Source organism: Thamnophis elegans, chromosome 1, assembly GCF_009769535.1.
Source record: "Thamnophis elegans isolate rThaEle1 chromosome 1, rThaEle1.pri, whole genome shotgun sequence".
NCBI classification, from domain to species: domain Eukaryota; kingdom Metazoa; phylum Chordata; class Lepidosauria; order Squamata; family Colubridae; genus Thamnophis; species Thamnophis elegans.
Window position 1 is genome coordinate 60517143 of NC_045541.1, and position 23512 is coordinate 60540654.

General features: G+C 37.2%; 1 protein-coding gene across 3 annotated transcripts in view; it reads left to right on the top strand.

Annotated features, from left to right (window-relative positions):
* The window catches only part of XRCC5 (X-ray repair cross complementing 5), a 66723-nt gene that overhangs the window by 17418 nt on the left and 25793 nt on the right, over nt 1-23512 (top strand). For all 3 annotated transcript variants that reach the window (XM_032217038.1, XM_032217030.1, XM_032217047.1), the window contains exons 9-16: nt 120-232; nt 2994-3056; nt 3749-3886; nt 5831-5921; nt 8029-8162; nt 11232-11428; nt 13052-13145; nt 22486-22555. In XM_032217038.1, coding sequence (XP_032072929.1) covers nt 120-232; nt 2994-3056; nt 3749-3886; nt 5831-5921; nt 8029-8162; nt 11232-11428; nt 13052-13145; nt 22486-22555 — 900 coding nt within the window. The remainder of the gene's footprint in view (nt 1-119; nt 233-2993; nt 3057-3748; nt 3887-5830; nt 5922-8028; nt 8163-11231; nt 11429-13051; nt 13146-22485; nt 22556-23512) is intronic.

Genomic DNA, 23512 nt, shown 5'->3' on the forward strand with positions numbered 1-23512 from the left:
AAGGGCTTTCCACCGAAGGCTAACTCATCATATGTTCATCATATCCACTCTCACTGCCTATTTTAGATTTTCTTAGAAGAACATCCATTAACATCGGAAATCATTCTTTAATTTTGTAGGATTCAGGTATGGGAGTGACATCATTCCTTTCTCTAAAGTGGATGAGGAACAGATGAAATATAGGACGGATGGGAAATGCTTTGCTGTTTTGGGATTCTGCCGATCTTCTCTGGTGTGTCCAAAATTCAGGTCATCCAATTGCATATTTAAACAGGTTATCCAATTGCATATTTAAACAGGCCAGACAGATTGCTACAGATGAGTTGCAGATTATCTGACTACTAATTTGTGACAGAAATAGTGCTTTCAAATTGGTTTATATTATAATTATGTGATATGTTCTCCTTCCATCTATATTGTGTATGGTGAAGTCCTCCTCCTGCTGTTTGTCCCAATTAGAAATCTGTGGATACTATAATAAAAAAATTAGCACTGCATGCTGAAATCCGAGAAGCTCACAGGCTTTACTGAATCATTTTTCAAAGCTCATAGCTTAAATGCCCCATTTGTCTCCATAATAGAAATAGTGGTAAAAGAATTTATTGAAACTAATAAAGGAATCAGAAAGGAATCAGAAAGGAAAAAGATCTGCTTGATATTAGCGTTGTGTAGCATTTTTGAGGCAACCAAAGTTGTTAGAAAAGGTTCACACAAAGCAAAACATACCCATGATTATTCTTCACTTCCCCCATTTTGGCTTAAACTACAGGAGAGACCAGATCCCTGTTTCCACAGGTATTTGACTCAGCCTTCTATCCTTCTGAGATCTATAAAATGAAGACCCAGATTGTTGGGGGCAATATGTTGACTCTGTAAACTGCTTTGAGAGGGCTATAAAGCACTGTGAAGCGGTATATAAGTTCATGTGCTATTGCTACTGCTACATATTTATTCATCTAAACGCTTGATTGATACTTCCCACAGTGGTTGTCAGATTTTATGTGTGTTCCTTATAAACACAGATTTAATGCTGTTTTGAAAAATTACTAGGTCTGTTGTTTAAACAGGGCTTAAACACTCTCTTGAGTGCAGGCCCCAGAAGTTCCATCTGCGGAATGAGACCCAAGTTCCATCTGTGCACATTGCTGGTTCTCTCACTGTGGGGCTCATAAACTAGCTTTCTGCAGTTTTTGCCAACAGGATATTCATGTGACTCTTTTGTTTTGCTGTTTCGTTTTGTTTTGTGTTGTCTTCACTGTTTCTATGATTTCTGAGAGCTTGCACACAAGTATCACAACTATTGCCCTGGCCAGTGAACACTGACAGGATCATATCAATTCCTGTGATTGTGCAATGTACCATGTCACCCTTGGTTTGGAGTGTATATGAGTGTACATTTTGCCTAATACATTCTCACTCTGACATCAATAAGTGTTATTATTATGAATGGGCGAATCACAACTGCATAATTGTTTGCTGGCTGCCTTAGGCTAGAAGGTCAAAACTAGATTTCTGGATTACTTGCTACTCATACTTTTCATTACCTTTTAGCTCTAGTTTAGGATGATGTAGTAGAACCATTTACCCTAAAGGGAATTTGCTTAAACCAAATAGTAGGACATTTGATACTGAAGCATACATTGGTTTATTGACAGCACTGAAAACAAAGGCAAGCCTAGAATACACATATGATTGGATATAGCATTGCATTTAATTGGATATAAATCATCATGTGCATAGTAAGTTTGGGGAGCCCATTAAGGTAGCTCTGTAGTGGGACAGACCTTCAAAGAAAATAGGGGTTTTTGAAGGGAAAAAAGGCAGTATACTTTCTTTCTAGGAAGTTAATTTTCTTTTGCTTTCCTGGAACTTCCTTTCCTTCCCAGTATCTTTTCCCAACTTATCATCATTATCATATTTCTAAATGTTTTTATGGGTGAACTGGTACTTTTAGTTTCCTGGGAAAGTATTTTTGGAAAGAGTTAGTTTTGTTTAAACTTATTCCATATAATAGTCCTGTGCCTAGTTTTCTTCGTGGATATGTTTTTGGGTTAGGGCTTTTTATTTACTCTCAAAATTCTTCACTGAGCTTATTTATTCGTGAGGCTTCTCACTCACCTTTAAGAATGGCATAGCTAAAGGACATCCCCAAAATAGGACCATCTTGGATTTACTCATTCTGGGGGTCACTGAAAATTGAAAAATGGCTTCTGTGGATTATCCATCTTTAGCTTACAACTAGTTGATAACTTGGCATTTCCCAGGTATTTATTTATAGAGGGAAAATGTCCAGACCAAACGTAATTTCTAATGTTGGATTTTTCCCCTTACCAGAGGGAGCCTCCTTGTGGAGTACTGTGAAGCCATTACCATGGCAATTCCACTGTGCTGTACAGTAGAAGTCATTTTAAGACACAACAGGCTGTATCTTAACAGAACACTCATCCCAAGAGGTGTTAGGGGTGTCTTACCCCCTCCCCAATAGTATTTGTTTTCAGAGAGTAAGTCATCTTTGTACCAAGTTTGGTTGAAATTGCTCACAGTGTTCCAGAGTTATGCTGGAACACACACACACACACACACACACACACACACACACACACACACACAGAGGTGTGTGTGTGTGTGTGTGTGTGTGTGTGTGTGTGTGTGTGTGTGTATGTAGGTATGTATGTATGTATAAACAGTTTGTCTGTCGGTCTGTCTACCTCAGTGTTTCTCAACTTTGGCAACTTGAAGATGTGCGGACTTCAACTCCCAGAGTTCTCCAGCCAGCACCTGAGAGTTGAAGCCCACACATCTTCTAACAGCCAAGGTTGAGAAACACAGGTCTATACCAACTATTGTCAAGCCAACTCCTTAAAAAAGCTATGTATTACAATATAATACCCTTTTCCATTTAATCTTTCAAATGCTGGATTGGCCTTCTTAACACTTGCACTTGCTTCCTTAAGGAGCTCAGTATCATAGCTAACTTTCTGGCAACATTCTAGGTTCAGACATACCGATATATGGGGAACCAAGTCCTGAAAGTCTTCGCAGCAAAAGATGATGAGGTGAGATAAACTAAGCTTAATACTGGATAAATTATTCATGTATTTTTAAACAGTCAGCTTACTGAACAAAAGCTGAGTTGACAATTTTCCATTTAGTTTTGCAAAATGAAAGAAAGTTCAGTTACTATAGGAATAATGAGAACAGCATGGAGTTGAAAAACAACCCAGTTTTAATCCAAGAGCAAATAACACCAAGAAAGTATTTGTATTTATTGGGTATGTTGGAGAGAGAGCGGGGGCAGGGATATATATATAATCTAGAAAAGAGATAAATTTTAGGTATCCATACTGAATAGTTCTGTCTAAAAGAATATTTGTTCACATGAGGTTAGTCTTTTTGAGAAATGCTATAAATAGTGAATAGATGGTGACCACATGGGATTGAAATTATCTTTTACTGAGGGGTTTATGTATCTTTTTTGTTCCATTAACTTTTCATCCAAAGCAACTTTGGGAAGATAATTACCACATGTTTTAAAGATAGCATCTTAACTGAAATCTTGATTTTGTGATCTGACTCTGCCATACAATGGTTTGCTAAGCTTCTGAAGAGCCAAAGCTGAACTTCAAGTCAGAAGCTAAGAGTTTAGTTCTAGGTGAAATGTGTCTTCATTTCTTTGATTCTTCATTAATATTCCAATTGCTAAGTTCTAATGACATTAGAAATAACTGAGGGTTGTTTTTTTTTACAGGCTGCTGCAGTTGCACTTTCTGCCCTAATTAATGCTTTAAATGAGTTGGACATGGTGGCTATAGTACGGTATGTTTATGATCGGAGATCGCACCCACAGGTTGGAGCAGCCTTTCCACTAATTAAGAATGAATATGAGGTAATATTAATGACTGAAGAGTGTAGGAATATAATTCAGAGCAATAATGTTTATGAAGATTTCCTCCATTCTATTCAATCGCCTATCATTAGAGCAGAGAAAAAGAACACTAAATAGGATAAATCGCAGAAAGAATGGAGAATTTCAGATTAATATTTTCAAAAGATTTTAGACCTCATATTGTTCTAATAGTAGGGCTTTTCATTTTGAATCTGGATCAATTTTCAGAGGAGTTTTTAAAAAGTCTTTATGCAGTTGCTGTGTCACTGAAATAAATTCTGCATCACTGTGAGGTTTGTGTTACACATAATATTTGTCATTAAAGAATAACAGAGTTCGTTTTAGGGTTGCTTTTTCATTAGAACAACATGTGAACCCACCCTTTATGGCTTGACATTATGTATGACTCAGGCCATTATGACTCAGTCAGCAAACCCTTATGATTCATACAAGAAGCCATTTTTGTATCCTATTATACTGTTCAGTGGGTAAGTCCAGCAAAAATATTTGTACTGCTGTGTCATCTCTGCAGCATTTATATTTAACAATGGGGGACGTACTAAGAGTTGGTTAGAATAAATCGGAAGTACATAACATAGCAATTTTATTTTATTTTACTTTATTTATTTATAGCTCAAGACCAGTCATAAAAGTAAAGTACAGCAAACATAAGAATAAAAGAAATAAAATAAGGCATAACACATGAACAATTAATAAATAGAAGGATGCACCAGGTGGTGTCTAAAAGCCAAGACCGTCAAATAAGAATTTTGTAACCTTTTAAAACGATTTCTGAGATTTGAACATATAGAAGGAAAGCCATAATCAGAAGCAGTTAAATTAGTATTAATTAAGGCTGAGTTTCAATGATTATTGGCTATGTACGGAAATGGGTATTATAATAGCACATGCAATGCAGAATCAATCAAGTACAGCGTTTGTGTGGAAGGTTAGTCTATCAGTTGTCATCCTAAAGGATAGTGCCCCAATTCTTGCTAAAGTAAAATTGTCTGTAGGAGCAATTTAGGAGGCAGAGGCAATTATACTCTAGAAAAGCTAAGGAACACAGCTTCTGTCAGTATAAATATCTAAGGCTTGGTTCATCTAGAGTAAAATTATTTAAGGTGACCACTAATGTCAAGTTCTTCTGATGCAAAGTATCAGATATGAAAGTAAATAATTTAAGATTGTATGAAGGATTGAATACAAGAAGAAAAGTCTCTGTGTATTGAGAGTAGTTGATACTGGTTATAGTCTTCCAAAAAATACAGTCCAGACCAGGATAATGATGGTGATATTTTGATTCCTGTGTTTTTTTATAAATAACACAAGATGGCAAACATACCTAATGCTCCTTCCTCTTAATTTCCTCAAATAATAACCCTTGACATGGGTTGGGCTGAGTGTGAGAGAGTGATGGCCCGGTTACCCAGCCTACCTTCCTGTACTATATTGAATGTTTTAATTACCGTATTTTTCAGACTACAAGAGGAAGAAAACAAGAAAAAACATAGGCCTCTGCGTGTCACATTTTGGCCCTCCCTGGACCCCAGAAGCACTTTGCAAGCAAAAAACAGGCCCATTTTTGGCCTCCCATATCTTCCGTGTGTCCCGTTTTTGCGATGCATGGAGGGTTCGGAGCCCAAAAATGGGTTTTTGGCTAAAATGAGCCATGCGGAGCACTATAGAGTGCTTCTGGGGGGTCAGGGAGGGTGAAAATGTAATGTGCGAGGGTTTGAGACCCCAAAAATGGGTCCGTATTTGGTCTATAAGACACACTGAAATTTTCATCCACTTTTTTTTTGGGGGGGGGGTACATCTTATACTCCGAAAAATACGGTAAATAGTAATTTACATTCTATTACTTCTTCTTGTTGTTTTAAATCCACAACATGCTTTTATTCCAACTGCATTTTCTTGCCATGTTCTTCTATTTTGTTCTAGTGTTTGGCTTATGTGCAACTACCCTATATGGAAGATTTGAGGCACTACATGTTTTCCTCCTTAAAAAATAACAAAAGGTATACGCCAACAGGTGAGCTTACATTTTGAATTATGTTTCTATAATGTGAGGATCTTTCATTTTATTAGAAATCGTGGCTTCTCAATATACATGCAGATGTTTAGATTATTTTCCAGGTGTTTTTGTTTAGTTTTAAGCTTCCTCCCCAGTCTTTGGCACCGATCTTAAATGCCTAAGGATAATCAGGTTAGTTCACTATTATTCAACTCTAACATATCCTTTAGTTGCTATGAAAATTGACTCATCAAATCTAGCAAGGGGAGAGTACAGAATATACTGTTCAACAGTGTGCTTCCTGGTGTCTTTCATCTGACTGAAAGTCCTTTGTTGTATTCAAGCAACAAATGATGTGTTTGTGATACAGTGCATAGTCTGAGATACATTTTTTTCCTTTGATTTGCTGGTCTGCCCTCCCTCTTCCTAAATTAAAGAATTAGTTACATTTCAAAGCAGATAGGCTCACTCGTGAACCTAAAAATAAAGGGGAATCAGAATATTTTGAAGTCTGGGACAGATTTTATGATTGGTATAAGACAAGGTGACAAGACTGGAACAAACTGTATATATATATTGTAATTGGACAGAAGGATAGACAATATAGGCTAATAGTTAATAATAGGCTAATAGTTAATGGTTGAGACTAGTTGTATATAATGTGAATGTATCGCCATTCATTCACATTAATAATGCGGTACTGCATTATTTTAAATGTAAAAATAATAAAAAATATATTTTTAAAAAAAGAATGTGTTACATTTCCTCTCACATTAAGATTGGATTTAAGGTGTGTGTATATTTCTTAATAGCACCACTATGCACTGAGACATTATCAATCCTGTATTCCTTTTGTAACTGGGTTCTCTCTATCATTTAAAAGATTAAAGATGGTTTAAAAGATGGTTGGTGATATTCAGAAATGCAGTTCGAAGATTGTTCTGTTAGAACTAGCCGTTTAAGAGTGATTATGAGATCTAAACTGTTTTTTTTAAGTGAAAAAAAGATTGTTCCTTATCTTAAATGTAGTTGATGTAAATGACACTCCGAAAGTAAAATACTATAATGTTAAAATATATATTTAGGAATAAAAGCTGTCATATAAAAGACAGACTCCTTCCTAATGGGAGAAATGAGAGTGCTGTGATCAGAAGAATGAAGATAAATTTCTGAAGATGCTTGAGATTAAAATAATTCTTTTAATTGTATTTAAAAACAACCTATTGTGAGACACACTTGGCAGAAAAAATAGGATGAAACTAAGCAGAAAATGTGACATCTTTTAGAATTTGTGCAGAGAATCCAAGACAATGTAACTTTATAAACAGGGATGATGTCAGGAATATCTAGAAATTGCCTATTTATATTCATTGTATATAGTTCTGTGCTTCTCTTTTGTAGTTTGATGCTGCCCGTTTATTATCTGTAATAGGGTTGTACTAGAACTTGGGAGGCAGAGATTCAAGTATCCACTCAATGGTCCAAATTGGATCAGTTATAATACACTCATTCTCATCCCACCAAACTCAATAGAATTTTTGCTATAGGGATAAAAATTGAAAACCAATTTTCAATTCGTATACCAATGTTTGGGAATGACACAGTCTGAATCTGTTAGGATTAGGAAGAGGGGGAGGTTGCAGTTGAGTACTGCATGAATTCCAGAAGAGTTTTCTGTACCCCCACCCCCCCAAAAAAAGAAAGAAAAAACCCACCTGATCTTTCATGATAGATTTTCTAAAACTAGGGTTCCCCTCTAGGTTTGTGGAGTTCATCTCCCAGATTTCTCCTTCTAGCTTGGCCATTGCTGAAAATTCTTGAGCTTCACACATCTGAAGGGGAGGTTGGAGAATACTGTCTTCAAAAGTGAGTCAAAGTGTAGGACCACTCTTTAGGCAAGCCGTTAAATATTAATGATGTTGCTGTGTGCTCTTTGCATTTTTAGTGTTTTGCATTTATCTTGTATCTTTATTACTGGTACTTTTACTTTTTTTATGTCTATGCTATGAAATGTTTAATATGAACTGAGATACAGACAGCACATTGAGTAAATAAATATATAAAATGGCAGGAAAAATATGTTGCATTGTATTAACTATTTCTCTATCTATATTTGGTAATCCAGAGGATCAGCTGTCTGCAGTTGACTCCCTGATTGATTCTATGTCTTTGGTTTGTGAAGATGATAGTGAAGGGATTGTGGTGGATATATTTAAACCCAGCAAATTCCCAAATCCCCTGTTTCAAAGATTGTACCAGGTAAGATATTAAAACTTTTCCTCGTTCTTCTCAGCCAGATGGGTTATGTGGCCAGTTGGGTTCATCTTGCATGAATTGATTGATTCCCTGCCCCCCAGTTTAACTTGACCAAACTCTATTGGGGTCAGCAGCTGTACAGGAATTCAAGCATGGCTGTATGAATTCCCCACCTTATAACCTTCCTTACATGTCCTGTGCCCACCTCATTTAACCAAAACTATGCAGAATCCCACAGTTCTCTCATTTCCTGGGCTCCATAATGAGAGCTGAGTTTGTGAACTGCTATGTTGAAAAACCTGATATATTCAGTTAAAAAAAACAACAACAATTGCCCAAGAGACCAAAAGAATGATTTGAATTTAGTGGCTGGAAAGATGGTTAGACAACTCTTTGAATAAAGGGGAGGAAATAAAGTATGTTAGTTCTCCCCCCCCCCTTCCATCTGCTATGAGGGTGGGATCAGAATCATGTTTGAATCAAATAATAGCATGACATACTAAACTATCTTAATTTATGCTTACCGAAAGACAAAATATATTGAGTTGCACAACACTCTCTGTGATACAGTAAGTGGACCATGCTGATTGGGTTTTCACAACTCACTACACTATAAAAAAAAACAGATCAAGATTGAGATTGATCCAGATCATTTAATTATTGAGAGAAATACATGCCGCGGAGCAGTGGAAAATGTAAAGCCGCCTGTTTTAAATAGTAGGAGTAAATAATAAACACAACCACAACAATGCTAATCTCAGCAAAGGAATTAAAATTTATAAGAACGTAAGTAATATCCTCAACCACCAAACCCATCAACACCTTCTGACCACCTTTGCATATATCAAATACCTAGGTTAATCTATAATCTAAAATAAAAGGAGAGAGGGACCCATAATTTTATTGGAACCGGTTCTTACCCAATTTAGATTAACATGCCTGTTCATAACAATATAAGCTATCATAGCATGAAACAAGCTCCTCTATGCAAGAATGAAGTACGTTCATTATTGCAGTAAAAAGCACTATTGTGTTTTATTGACTTTACAGTAAATTCTTTGTTGTGGGTCATTAAGGATTCGGTGGCATCCAGGTTTAATAAATTATTATTAATAAATACTTTCAGATTACCCCAAATTCTTTGTGGTTGGCAAATGAGCAATGTGTATTGAGAATGCTCTGTGTATTTTTGTGCAACAGGAAACATATTACAGCAATTCACATAAGCTATGTAGCATTTCCTCCTGCAGTGCTTAATCCTCCAAGTCCCAAGTAGACTAGCCTATGCATATTGCTTATTCTAGTCTCACAGGACAATATGAATGATACATGGAAAAATTAATGTTTCTGTATTGGAAGAATTGGATAGCTTCATGGGAGTTACTATAGAGAAGTTGGGGGCTTCCAAATGTGAGACACTTTAATCATTTACTATTTGCCTTATCAGGAAATATATGATAGACCTAAATTCTGATACAGCAATATTTTTTTATTATTGTATTCTAGTTTCAAACCAGTGTTTCAATATTAGTTCCACAAAAATTTAGGTAAAAGATAAATTAGTGGACCAGAGGAATGTCGTCAATATAATTTACTTGGACTTCAGTAAGGCATTTGATAAAGTAGACCATAACCTACTACTAGATAAAGTAGAAAAATGTGGGATATACAGCATCACCACCAGATGGATTCATAACTGGCTGACCAACCACACTCAACGTGTAGTCCTCAATAGAACTGCATCTACATGGAGGGAAGTATGCAGTGGAGTACCCCAAGGCTCTGTTTTAGGCCCAGTACTCTTCAACATCTTCATCAATGATTCGGATGAGGGGATATATGGGGAACTCATCAAATTTGCAGATGACACCAAGCTGGCAGGAATAGCCAACACTCCAGAAGATAGGCTTAAGATGCAGAAGGATCTTGACAACCCTAAACATTGGGCACTATCTAACAAAATGAAATTCAATGGTGAAAAAAGTAAGGTTCTACATTTAGGCAAGAAAAACAAAATGCACAGGTACAGTATAGTTGGTACCTTGCTCAATAGTAGTAACTGTGAGAGGGATCTTGGAATCCTAGTGGACAACCATTTAAATATGAGCCAGCAGTGTGCAGCAGCTGCCAAAAAAGCCAATACAGTTCTAGGCTGCATAGAATCAAAATCACGTGAAGTGTTAATACCATTTTATAATGCCTTGGTAAGGCCAAGCTTGGAATACTGCATCCAGTTTTGGCTGCCACGATGTAAAAAAGATGTGGAGACTCTAGAAAGAGTGCAGAAAAGAGCAACAAAGATGATTAGGGGACTGGAGGCTAAAACATGAAGAACAGTTTCAGGAACTGGGTATGTCTAGTTTAATGAAAAGAAGGACTAGGGGAGTCATGATAGCAGTGTTCCAATATCTCGGGGGTTGTCACAAAGAAGAGGGAGTCAAACTATTCTCCAAAGCACCTGAGGGCAGAACAAGAAGCAATGGGTGGAAACTAATCAAGGAGAGAAGCAACTTAGAACTGAGGAGAAATTTCCTGACAGTTAGAACAATTAATCAGTGGAACATCTTGTTTCCAGAAGTTGGGAATGCCCAACACTGGAAGTCTTTAAGAAGATGTTGGATAAATGGTATAGGGTTTCCTGCCTAGGCAGGCAGTTGGACTAGAAGACCTGCAAGGTCCCTTCCAACTCTGCTATTGTATTAGCTTCCTCTTGAACTTCAACAAAGAATGGAAAAGTTCTACATTCAAAGGGAAGTTGTTCCATAGTTTTATTCATTTATCAGGTCTCTACACAATTTTGGATGACCATGAATGTTTGCAATATTTTAAACCTTTCATCACAAACCATATCATACAATGTCATCTACTTTCAGAATGTAGTCAAGGACAAGTTCATATTTGTCCTCTACAGCAATCTCATTCTGTATTCATGGAAAGGTATCTTCCATCACAACAAGAAAAGTGCAAAATATACCTGTCACAGATTGAATGAGTCATAGATAAACTGATTCATAGATAGATCCATTAATTTACTGATTTGACATTGCTTATTCTCGTGTGATCTTTCATCAGTGCTTGCAACATAAAGCTTTTCATCCTGATGCACCTCTACCCCCCATTGAAAACCAACTCTTAGACATGTTGGAGACCCCCCAGAAAGTAACGGAAAAATGCCAGGCTCCCCTTCAGAAAGTAAAAGCTCTTTTTCCCTTGAAGGAGGAAAGCAAAATAAAAGAGCAGAAGACAGCTCAGTCCATCTTCAAAGACAAGTGAGTTAGCAGTACTGCAAAAATAGTTCTTTAGCTGTTTGTCATCTTTCCTCTCCTTTGGTACTTCTTTCTATAGGGGGTACATCATTGCCTCTTGGATGGCTGGTCTGGCTGCAAGTATTTGTTCAATAACATGGTATCCGAAGACGCTCTTAATGTTCTAATTGTATGTAAAGCTAGCTTCTATCTTTTGCATCCTTAAAGACTTGATGTCAGCTAGAGCTCTTTCTGGACTTGGATAGTCAATAGTTGGATGAGGGACCACCAAGAATTTTAGGTCTAGGCTGGTCTGGAAAATAAAGACGCAAAAAAGTTTCCTGAATGTTTTGGAATGGCAAATCCTTTATTTGTCCTACAAATATGCATTTTAGTTCTCTGGAGTATGTCTGGAAGCTTATAGATCTCCAGCAATGGTTAAGCCTTTTTAGAATTTTCCAATAGCATCATGGGATACAGCTTTTCCTACAAACAAATAATAGCACCCCGAATAAGCATCTTAACGTTTGTTTATGACTTAATGCACTTTTTTGGGAAAAATTCATCCGCCCACCTAAACATAGGAAAGAAATATTCTTACCCCAGCTTTGGAAAGATATCCATCTCTGCTCCAGAAAGATCCAGATGCTAATGTGTAAGGGACAGTCATTAAACTTTTCCTGGGCTAAATTGGACTTGCTCTTTTTAATGAGTTTATAGGGTAATTTTCTACACAGTACTTCAGGGGATTTAGCCCAGTCATACAAGAATAATGAAGGATCAACATATTCTGGAGACATGGAATTTTTTTCCTCACAGGAAAGGAAAATCTGGCATGAAAAGGTTGCCTTCCATCTGCATATCCTGTACTAGAAAAAAAATAGGGGACTAAGCCACAAGCAGGCCTTTTGTCATAATGTGTACATAATGTTCATTTCTTCTGTCTAATGGAGAGAAGCTACAGATAATGACATTAAAATTGCATCTTGCTAAACCCTAAGGCTTGTTTTTGGGAAGCCGATTTGGATGTTCTTGAAGGTCATCCAGCGGAAGAGCATATTTAATTGGGAGTTTTTCTCATAAGTACTGACAACTGCAAACTGATATTTAATAAGCTCTTAGGTATACTAATCTGAAAGATGGTTTAGAAGACATTCTGGGTTTCTGTGTACAGAAGTATTTAGTAGCTATCAGTTTGAAGATGGGAACTAGCAAATTATATTAGAAGGATAAATAGATTTTTCCCCTTAAATATAAAATTCCCATTATCACTAATGTCAATTTAAACATTAAAAAAGAATTTGATGTGATTGCAAAGTACTATTAAAGTATTCACATATATACACATGTCAAGAGGAGGATATATTAGTAAAATACAGAGACAATAATATTTGATTTTCCGGTATTCAGAAAAAGCATTCTGTAGCTGGTAGTGTAGTTCGGGTAGATATCTCATCATTCAGACATCAGATTTGATTCCTTATTTTTCTGAATAAGTTCTGAAACAAAGTATAATTTGGAAGGAGCTTGAAGGACACTTGAATGCCTAATACGTATCTTCTAAAACTATTCTCACAGTATATGTGATTACTAGATTATTTATCTTGAGAAGAATTTCTTCAGATTGATGGCCTTATCTTGTTCCAGTAATGAAGATGGCCCCAATGCTAAAAAGGCAAAAACAGAAGAGGGTGAAGCCAGTTTCAGGATTGCAAGCCTCTCTGAAGGCAATGTGATTACAGTAAGTATTCTTGGCAAAGATTCTGCCATAGAAGAGGTTGGATTGGCTACTGTGTTAAAGGTATCCTTTCTTGATGAGGCAAGTAAGTACCATGAACTGGATGATTGGCCTATTTTTAGGCCATACCCGATGACCTGTTTGGTCATTTTTTCCATGTGTGGAAAGTGTGATGATTGAAAGAGTGTTATAGATTATTAGCCTGCAATTGGGTATAGTCAAGAGCCTATGAATGGTTTCCTCATAATGTGCCTTGTGAACACACACTTTATTTCAAATACAAATAGATTTAGTGATTAACAAAGCATGCAAACTACATCCTATTCTTTGAAGCCATGATCTCTCTTTAAGTATCTGTTCTCTTTTTTAAAAAAAGATTTAAATGGCATATGGATTTAGAGCCATTAGTTGTATGCTTCCTCAGCAGAAAGATGCACAGTGTAGAGTTGGGATTGTGACAAATGCTGTTCAGTATAAGGAAATGCAAAGAGATGCATGTTGTCTCTGAAGACCCAATTACATGCATGGATCTTAACATACATGTTAATGGTTATACCGTATATACTCGAGTATAGGCCGACCCAAATATAAGCCGAGGCACCTAATTTTACCACAAAAAACTGGAAAAGTTATTGACTCGAGTATAAGCCTAGGGTGGGAAATGCAGCAGCTACCGGTAAATTTCAAAAATAAAAATAGATACCAATAATGTTTTTGAATATTTATTTCAAAGAAAAACAGTAAACTAGCGGTGTATTCAATGAAATACTTCACTCACCTCATGATGCTGATGTCCCGCTGTGATGATGATGTCCCGTGCAGCCGCGGGAGCGATGTCCCGCCTCCTATGACACACGGCACAGTGATTCCTATCATTGGATCACTGTACCAGAGGAGGTGGGACATCGCTATGTGGCTGCTTGCCATAACAAGGAGGAGGTGGGACATCGTTGCAGAGCGGCAGGAGGGGGAGGAAGGGGAATCGTAAGACAGCCCTGCATTACATTAGAACGTGAGGAGGGAGGAGGGGGGATGGTGCGGTGTGCGCTGCGCGGCAAACTGACACAGAGGGAGGGGAAACTCACAGGGGCACTGGGCCATTCACGAGTGTCACCCAGCGGCATGGCCCCGCCCCTTTTTCTCCTCCATTTCGGGCAAATTTTTCACTGACTCGAGTATAAGCCGAGGCGGCTTTTTTCAGCCCAAAAAGTGGGCTGAAAAACTAGGCTTATACTCGAGTATATACAGTAAGTATTGATGATTCTGCATCACATCCCGAATCACAGACAAGTGCCTTAAATACTTGAAGAAATAATGAAAGATGTTTGTGAGTTTTCCTAATGCATCTGTTTGCTCCTTGTATAATACACAATTCTGGGCTTGATTGGCATTTCTTCTTCTTTTTCTCCTCTTCCTCCTCCTCCTCCGCTTCCACTTCATCACTTTTGGTCCTTCAGACTGCTTGGACAAGTCCCTGCAGTTTTCTTGGCAAGGTTGACATGAGGGTCCTTGGTGCTCTCTTGGGCTTGCTTGTTTTCTTGCAGACATTTCGTTACCCAAATTAGGTAGCATCATCAGTGCTAGTAAGAAGTCCTGTTTGCTGTCAGTTTTATATTCTAGTGCATTGATGGTGAATGTTCTTTGGCTCGTGTGCCAAAAGTGGGAGGAGTGCAGGGGGGCTCGTGCATGGGTGTGCCACACCCATAATGCTATGTGCACGACCAGCGCTCCCCCCCCCCCCCATTTTTGGTGTTTTTTTTCACCCTCCGAGGTTCCAGAGGCTTTATAAGAGCCTGGGGAGGATGAAAACAGCACGAAAAACGGCCCTATGGGCAAACCAGAAGTTCAGGAATGGACTTCCAGTTTGTCCTTAGGGACGTTTTTCATCCTCTGGGTCCTTCAGGGAAGCCTCCTGAAGGTCCCTGAAGGCTCCGGAAGACAAAAAACGGCCGTACTGACAAACCAGAAGTGATTTCCGGTTTGCTCGTAGGGTCGTTTTTTGCCCTCCAGAGCCTTCAGGGAAGCCTCCTGAAGACCCCTGAAGGCTCTGGAGGGCTAAAGCCAGCCACATGAGCAAACTGGAAGTGCATTCCTGAATTTTGGGTTTGCCCATAGGGCCAGTTTTTCGCGCTCTGGAGGCTTCAAGGAGGCCCCCGGAGGGGGAAAAATGGCCTCAAAAGAAGGCCGAATACACGCTGGCCAGTTGACAGGGCAAGCCTCCCATGCCCTGACAAATGGCTTCCACGCATGCCCATCACGGTTCTAGTGGCTTGCTTGGGAGTGTTTGTGGGAGTGGTCTTAGAGATTCTTTGATTCGGCTGTTTGCTGTTGGTTTCCTTGGCAGTTTCTTGATTGAGGTATATTGATTGTTGATCTGATGTTAACCTTGGAGTTAATATATGCTGATTTGGGTGCTGATTTCTGGTGGAGTGCAAAAAGAGCCAACCACTCTGCACCAGCAGTCAGCACCCAGATCAGCATATATTAACTCCAAGGTTAACATCAAACCAACAATCAAGTAAGCAATACCCCAATCAAGAAACTGCCAAAGAAGCGGGACTTCCTGGGAGGGGCTTACTGATGGAAGCAGCTTAACATAGCTGCTCCCGAATTCCTGGTCGCATTATCTGTTAGACGATCATCTATCAGACGTCTGGCAGGTTGTTTACCTTACTCTTCGGGCAAAGAAGAGAAGGTGAGCGGGTTCTGCTGAGCAAGTGCCTTCTGATCTTTGCAGTTTGTTTGTCTGCGAGGAGAGGGGGGCCAGCTAAGGGCAGAACTGCCTCCGTGCCGGGGAATTCCAGCTGCCTTTGCAGCACGAAGTAAGCTCTTTCTTTCTCAGAACAAGGCTTGATTTATTTGATTTCAACACGAGCAGGACTGGTATGCGAGAACTGTAATTGTTTATTCAAATCTTAGCTTCATTTTTACGAGACCTTCTTCCGTTAACCTAGCTAATAAAGAGGCACTTAAAATGGCGATGAGCACGCTGAACTGCCTCGTAACAAAGTTTATCTTTTGAAACTTTTTGTAAAGCTCTACGGAGCTTTAAAATCTCAAAGGAAAGGGGTGATTTATTACCTCGTTCCACAGCTGTATAGCTGGCCAGTAGAGTTTTACTAATTGCTTGAAGATAAAACTTGGAATGGCCTCAAAACCAAATCTTAATTTGAAGATGCCTTCTTCGGCCCCCAGAAGCGCTGGCACATCGCCCATACCTGGCACAAAGTTGCAGCCTCCGCTCTCTACGCCCCCTACTGGTGATCTACTAACAAAAGAATTTTTTCTCAAGGAACTGAATGAGGCTTTTAACACTCAGACAATTAAGGTGGAAGACAAACTTAAAGATCTTAAAGAGGAGATAAAAGAACTTAAAGAGGAGTTGTCTGATAAAATTGATACCCGGGTCTCTAAAATCAGAGACGATATGCTGGGGATTGTAAATGTATTGACAGAACATGTTTCCGGAATTGAAGATAGTCTAGATGATCTTAATGAAGCCAATATTAATTTGACATCAAAAACAGAGGTGGTGCAACAAAAAGTTGAAAATGCTGAAAAAGAAATTATTATGATATAGTACAGACAAATGGAGCTGGCATTAAGAGTAAGGGGGTTGCGTGAAGATAAGCAGGAAAACCTGAAACAAATTTTTTCAGAAGCCTTTGATAGTCTGTTGGGAAGACCGGGGGCTAATTTTGACTGGCAAATTGATAAAGTTTATCGCGTTAATTCTTGGCTGGCAAAGCAGAAGCAGCTCCCTCGAGACATTGTTATATATTTTAGCACAAGAGAGCTCAGAAATACGATATTACAAGAGTCTTATAAAACTAAGCTCCAAATTGGGGGTCAGGATTTGACTGTTTTGAAAGAGATACCACCTCAAATGTTAAGAGCCAGGAAAGATAATGCTTTTTTAGTTGAAGAGCTTAGAAATCGTCAGATACAGTACAGATGGGACGCACTATTTGGCATTATACTTACATTTGATAGGCAAAGATACCGTCTCAACTTAGTATGGAAAGCTAGAGATTTTTACCACAATATTTTGAAGGCTGGACATCCTGCACCATCTGGACCCAGAGAAAGACCACAAGAAGGACAAGATAGACAGCAAACCACACAACTACCAGATAAGATGGATCATCTCTCTCTCCTAGAAGCGCAAGGAGCTATGGAACAAAGACCAAGCCGTATGATTACCAGACGAATGGAGCAACAAGCCAAAATGCAACAACTCCAACAATCACCTCCTATCGGTCAAGAAGCTACAGTAACCAGTCCAGAAACAGTGGGAGGAGCCAGGCCAAAGGTTAAACAGGCTATGCAGGAGGCTCTAAAAAAGCTTCAGGAAACCAAAAATGACAATTAAGCTTCTAACATGGAATGTCAATGGATTGAATTCTCCACAGAAGAGAAAGAAAATATTTCACTATCTTAAACAGTTCAAGAATGATATAATTTGTTTGCAAGAAACTCATATTAAATCAACCGATCAAAAATATTTGATTAACCCAAGACTTGGTCAACATTTTGTAGCTTCTGCTATGGAAAAGAAAAATGGTATAGTTATATACTTAAGAAAAGATATGAAAGCTGAATTAATTGAAGCAGATCCCCATGGAAGATACATCGCGTTAGATTTGATCTTGGAAGGGAAAAAGATATTGATTTTGGGAATTTATGCTCCTAATCAACAACAAGATGGATTCTATAGAAATCTTCATGCTAAATTAGTACAGTGGGATTATAGGTCTTGCATACTATTGGGTGACTGGAATGGTGTTATAGATACTAAGAAAGATAAGAAAGTTTCTCGCCCAAACACTCAGATGCGAGCAAAGTTACCTAAATCCTTTTTCGATATGATGGATGACTTTGAACTGAGAGATATCTGGTGAGAAAGAAATGCAGAAGAATATGACTTTACCTTCTTTTCTGATAGGCATCAATCCTTTTCTAGGATTGATTTTATATTAATCACTAATGATTTGCTTTCCAGGGTGAAGAAGACAAAGATTGCGGCTAGAGTTTTTTTCGGATCATAACCCAGTTTGGATGGAATTGGGAGGGGTGGTACAGGCAAGAAGGTCTTGGAGATTGAATGAAAACTTATTTAGATATGAAAAGTATATCAATGATTGTAAAAAATTGCTAACAGAATACCTTGTTTTTAATATGAATAAGGGTACACCTATGGAATTCGTATGGGATGCAAGTAAAGCGTATATGAGAGGAGTGTTGATAAATATAAATAAATCACATAGACATAAACAAGGGGTAAAACGAACAGAATTGGAAGATGAAATTAGGAGGAAAGAGCTGGAGTTAACAGTGAACCCAGGGGATACAAAGGTTAAGGAAGCAATTACTATATTAAAGGCTCAATTTAATATGTTGATTTCTGATCAGGTAGCTACTAGTTTGTCATACGCAAAACACAATACTTTCTGCAACGCAAATAAACCTGGTAGATGGTTAGCTTATCAGATTAGGAAAAAATGGAATTCTCGAAATATATCTAAACTGATCTATAGAGGGAAGGAGGTGTTCCAACAGGATGAGATTGAAAAGGCATTCCGGGAATTTTTTACAGAGTTGTATAAGGGGGATAAAATTAACGGTCTAGAAATAGAGAGATATTTAGATAAAGAGAAAATACCCTTAGTTAAAGAAGAGCACAGGCAAAAATTGAATCAACCAATAACCTCGGGGGAAATTTTACAGGTAATTAAGCAGTTAAAGGCAGGGAAGGCACCAGGCACAGATGGCTTGACAGCGGCTTACTATAAAAATCTACAGTTAGAAATGGTAGAACCTCTTAGAGAATTATTTAATAAGATTCAAACGGAAGGTAAGGAGCCACCATCTTGGAAGACAGCTTTTATATCTTTGATACCCAAAGAAGATCAAGATATTACTCAACCAAAAAACTATAGACCTATCTCATTACTTAATGTAGATTATAAAATCTTTACTAAAATACTAGCAAACAGGTTAATGTTGGTTATTCAACAATTGATACACACTGACCAAACAGGTTTTATTCAAGGGAGACAAATGAAAAGTAATGTAAGATTAATTATTAATGCATTAGAATATTTGGGAAAGAACAATCAAATTCCTGCTGCGTTCATATTTCTGGATGCTGAGAAAGCCTTTGATCGAGTTAATTGGCAATTCCTGTTGAAGACATTGCAAAAAATGCAAATAGGAGAAAGTTTTTTACAATCAATTAAAGCAATATATCAACAGCAAACGGCTCAAATCATAGTCAATGGAAGTTTAACAGACTCTTTTCAAATTGGAAAAGGTACAAGACAGGGCTGTCCCTTGTCCCCACTATTGTTTATTATAACTTTGGAAGTATTGTTGAATAAAATACGGGGCTTGGATGGTCTAAAAGGAATTAAGATTAGGCAGCAAGAATACAGAGTGCGTGCTTTTGCGGATGATCTGGTTATAATATTGGATCAACCGCATGAATCTGGTATGATCCTAATGAATACGATTAATCAATATGGTCAAGTGTCTGGTTTTAAAATAAATTTAGGGAAAACAAAAATATTAGCCATAAATATGAATACTAAACAAAAGGAAGAACTAGGAGGAATGTTAGGATGTGAGATAGTCAAAAAGGTCAAATATCTCGGATTGAATATCTTAATCTCAAATGGGAAATTATATAAGTATAATTATGAACCACTCTGGCATAGTATACAGATAGAGATGAAAAAATGGGATAAGTTGCACTTATCTTTGTTGGGAAGAATAGCGGCAGTGAAAATGAATATCTTACCAAAATTTTTATTTCTTTTCCAAATGTTACCTATAATTAAAAAAGATGCGAATCTTTTAGAATGGCAGAAGGGTATCAATAAATTTATATGGGCAGGAAAGAAGCCGAGAGTAAAGCTGAAAATAATGCAAGATGTACGTGAGAGGGGAGGTTTGAAACTACCCAATCTAAAACTATATTATGATGCAGTGGTATTATCCGTAATCAGTGATTGGATCGATTTAACCAATGATAGGATACTGAATATTGAGGGACATGACTTGGTATATGGTTGGCATGCTTACCTGTTATTTAACAAAAAATTGGACAAAAATTTTAAAAGTCATATTTTAAGAAATGCTTTATTGCGGGTCTGGAAAAAATATCAACATAAACTAAATGACAAGATACCCATGAGGGCAATTCCTAGACGTGCAATTGAAAATATGAATATAGCACAAATACAGGATAGAATTACTTACAGACAGCTTCTCACCCTGGAAAGGGGGGTACTACAACTAAAATCCTTAGAGGTATTAAAAGAGGAGAAGGCAGTTCAAACATGGTTCCAGTATGGGCAATTACAGGCCAGGTGGAAAATAGATCAAAAAATTGGTTTTATCCAAGTTGAGGATAATCTATTTAAACAAATAAGAGATCAAAGCTTAATGCATATAAAGAGGATATGTAATGTATTAATACAGATGGATTTGGAAACAGAATTAAAGACTGCATGATAAAGTGGGCTCAAAATATTGAAGAACCAATAATGTTGGATACGTGGGAAAGAATCTGGGTAAGAAATGTGAAATTCACACAAGCCCAAAACCTGAGAGAAATTTTCTACAAGATGTTCTATAGATGGCATTTAGATCCTAAAAAATTGGCCTCGATGTATTCGAATTTACAACCCAAATGTTGGAGATGTGGTTCTCTTGATGCTACATATTTTCATATATGGTGGACTTGCCAAAAGGTTAAGGCATTTTGGATAAAAATATGGTGGATTATACAAAATATTCTTAAGAAAAGGATAAAATTTACTCCTCAGTTATTTTTGTTAGGTATAATTACTGATTGTACAGTGGTAGAGGTTAATCTGATTTTGCATTTAATAACGGCAGCAAGACTGTTGGTGGCGCAATACTGGAAGAAGGAAGATTTGCCTTCAATCCAAGGATGGACACTGAAAGTCACAAATTTAGCTGAGATGGCGAAAATATCTGCATATGTTAAAGACCATTCAAATGAGAGATACAAACAAGACTGGAAAAAATGGATCGATTATATACAAAATAAATATGGAACTAAGAAATTCCAGATAGCCTATGCTTAGGACTAGGAATGATTTGAACTGTTTAAAGTTAATTTAGCAAGGAGGAGCTAAGTTCAATGTAAAGAGGTTTTTAATTTCTTACTTTTATTTTTTATCAATATATCTTAGACTGTGGTTGTTAAATATCTATACCGTGTACGGGTTCTGGGAAGTCGGGGTGGGGGTAGGTTGTGGGGGGGAGGGGGGAACTATTCCAGGTTTGATTTTAAAGTAGTATGATTGCACATGTATATTGTCTTCTCTTACAACATGATATTTTCTATGTAACAATATACATGTGATTATATGTTATGGAAATGAAAATAAAAATATTCTTCTCAAAAAAAAGAAACTGCCAAAGAAGCCAACAGCAAATATTCTATTTGATGATGGTCTGATGCTGCTTACTTGATTGTTGGTCTCATGTTACCATATCTAAGACCACCCCCACCAATACTGACAGGCAAGCCCCTAGAATATAAAACTGACACAAACAGCACTCCTTACTGGTGTGGATGATGTTACCTAGCTTGGGTAATGAAACATCTTCAAGAAAACAAGCAAGCTCAGAGAGCACCAAGGACACCCTCCCTTTTACAGTATTAAAAAACAAAGCAATTGTTTCCCATTTAAGAAGATTTTAAGTAGCCCTTGTTTGAAATTAGCCCTTAAGTGTAATTGGTGGAAACTATTTTTTGGTTTCTGTATCAATTCTATGTATTCAGTGAAATCCATTATTTCTTCTGATCTCTTAATTCCTATAGGAGCTACCTGTGGCTTAGCCTTTTCTTCACCTGTTATAGTTCACATTTTGGAATTTCTGAGTTTAAAGTATTCATAGAAAGCGACATGGATGTTTTTTGTTCTAATATTAGATGGCTAGGGCAGCTATTTTGTGCTTATTTGGCTGATATGTTTGACTTGTAAATAAGCTTAAGTAAGAATGAATAATTAACTTGCAATTTGGGAAAAGTTGCATATGAAAGCAACATAAATCTTTCCTGCTGTAATCTTTGAACAGTATGACAATTTCAGGTGAAGGCATCATATTCTAGGTTCATCTTACAGAGCGCTTCCTTTCAAATCCTGTTTTGACCAAGACCCTGCAGTTTATGAGTATCAAAAGACCTATTTGGGACCGTTTTGCTAGAAATGAGAAAAATCAGAGTTAAGCTTTGTATTTCATTAAAATTGTGAAGAAGGCTATGAGAGCTGAGGCCGAGGACATGACTTACTTAAGTATTTTGTAGGTTGGAAGTGTCAATCCAGCAGAAAACTTCAGCCTGCTAGTGAGGAAGAAGAATGCTGACTTCAAAGAAGGTAAATGGAAATTCATTTATTTGAATGAAAAACATTGAGAATACTGCTGGGATCCAGGTATCCTGACTCCAAAATATTGCCATTTTTAAAACCTAATCAATCAAATCCCACTACTCTCATGTGTTAAGTGATACTGAGATTTCATACAGAAATCTCTCTAAATCCAGGCTGAGTCATACTGGTTGTTCCACCTGAGTTGCTCGATGTTAATTTTTTTAATTGATTCCCTTACCTTTTTTAGCTTGAAGAAGCGAAGAAGTATTAGAAAAGTATTTAAAATATTGGAAGTACTGGGAAAAATGGGACTCTGCATATAATAAACTTATATGATCTGTTTAGCACTATTTACTTAGAATGTAATCCTACTTTTAGTAGAATTTTCCTATAGCAAGTTTGTATACGATTGTAATCCTAAATTTCTGCAATAATATATATACACAATGTATATTATGCTAAATTTTCTAAAATAGTAATAAATAGTAAATTGATGGTTAAGTTTCAGTAAAAGCCTTTTGTAACATTCAGAACAGAAGGTATATAATAAATGTTTTCTATATGTATTGCTATTCAGCATTTCTGGATAAATGTACATTATTTTTATAAAATCTAAAATGTGACTTAGCAGTTGATTAAGGACAATGTCTACATTATGCAGACATCTTTAAAAAGAGAGAGAGAGAGATCACCACCAATTTTAAATAAGAATTTCCTCAAATTTATACTCTGAGTTGTGTACAAATAAACTATTAAAACTTAAAAACAGTGTATAAAAAGAAGCAAGGGTGATTAAAATTCATTGTCAAAAATTAATTGAAAGGCAAGAAGTAGACTTTCCTAGCACTAACCAGCCTCATAGCTCTATGCTCCTTACTTTATAAAAGATTTACTTTTATAATAAGATTAATTAATGATAGTTTAGTTTTCTGCATAACAAAAGTGATGGCACATTCTCCAAAG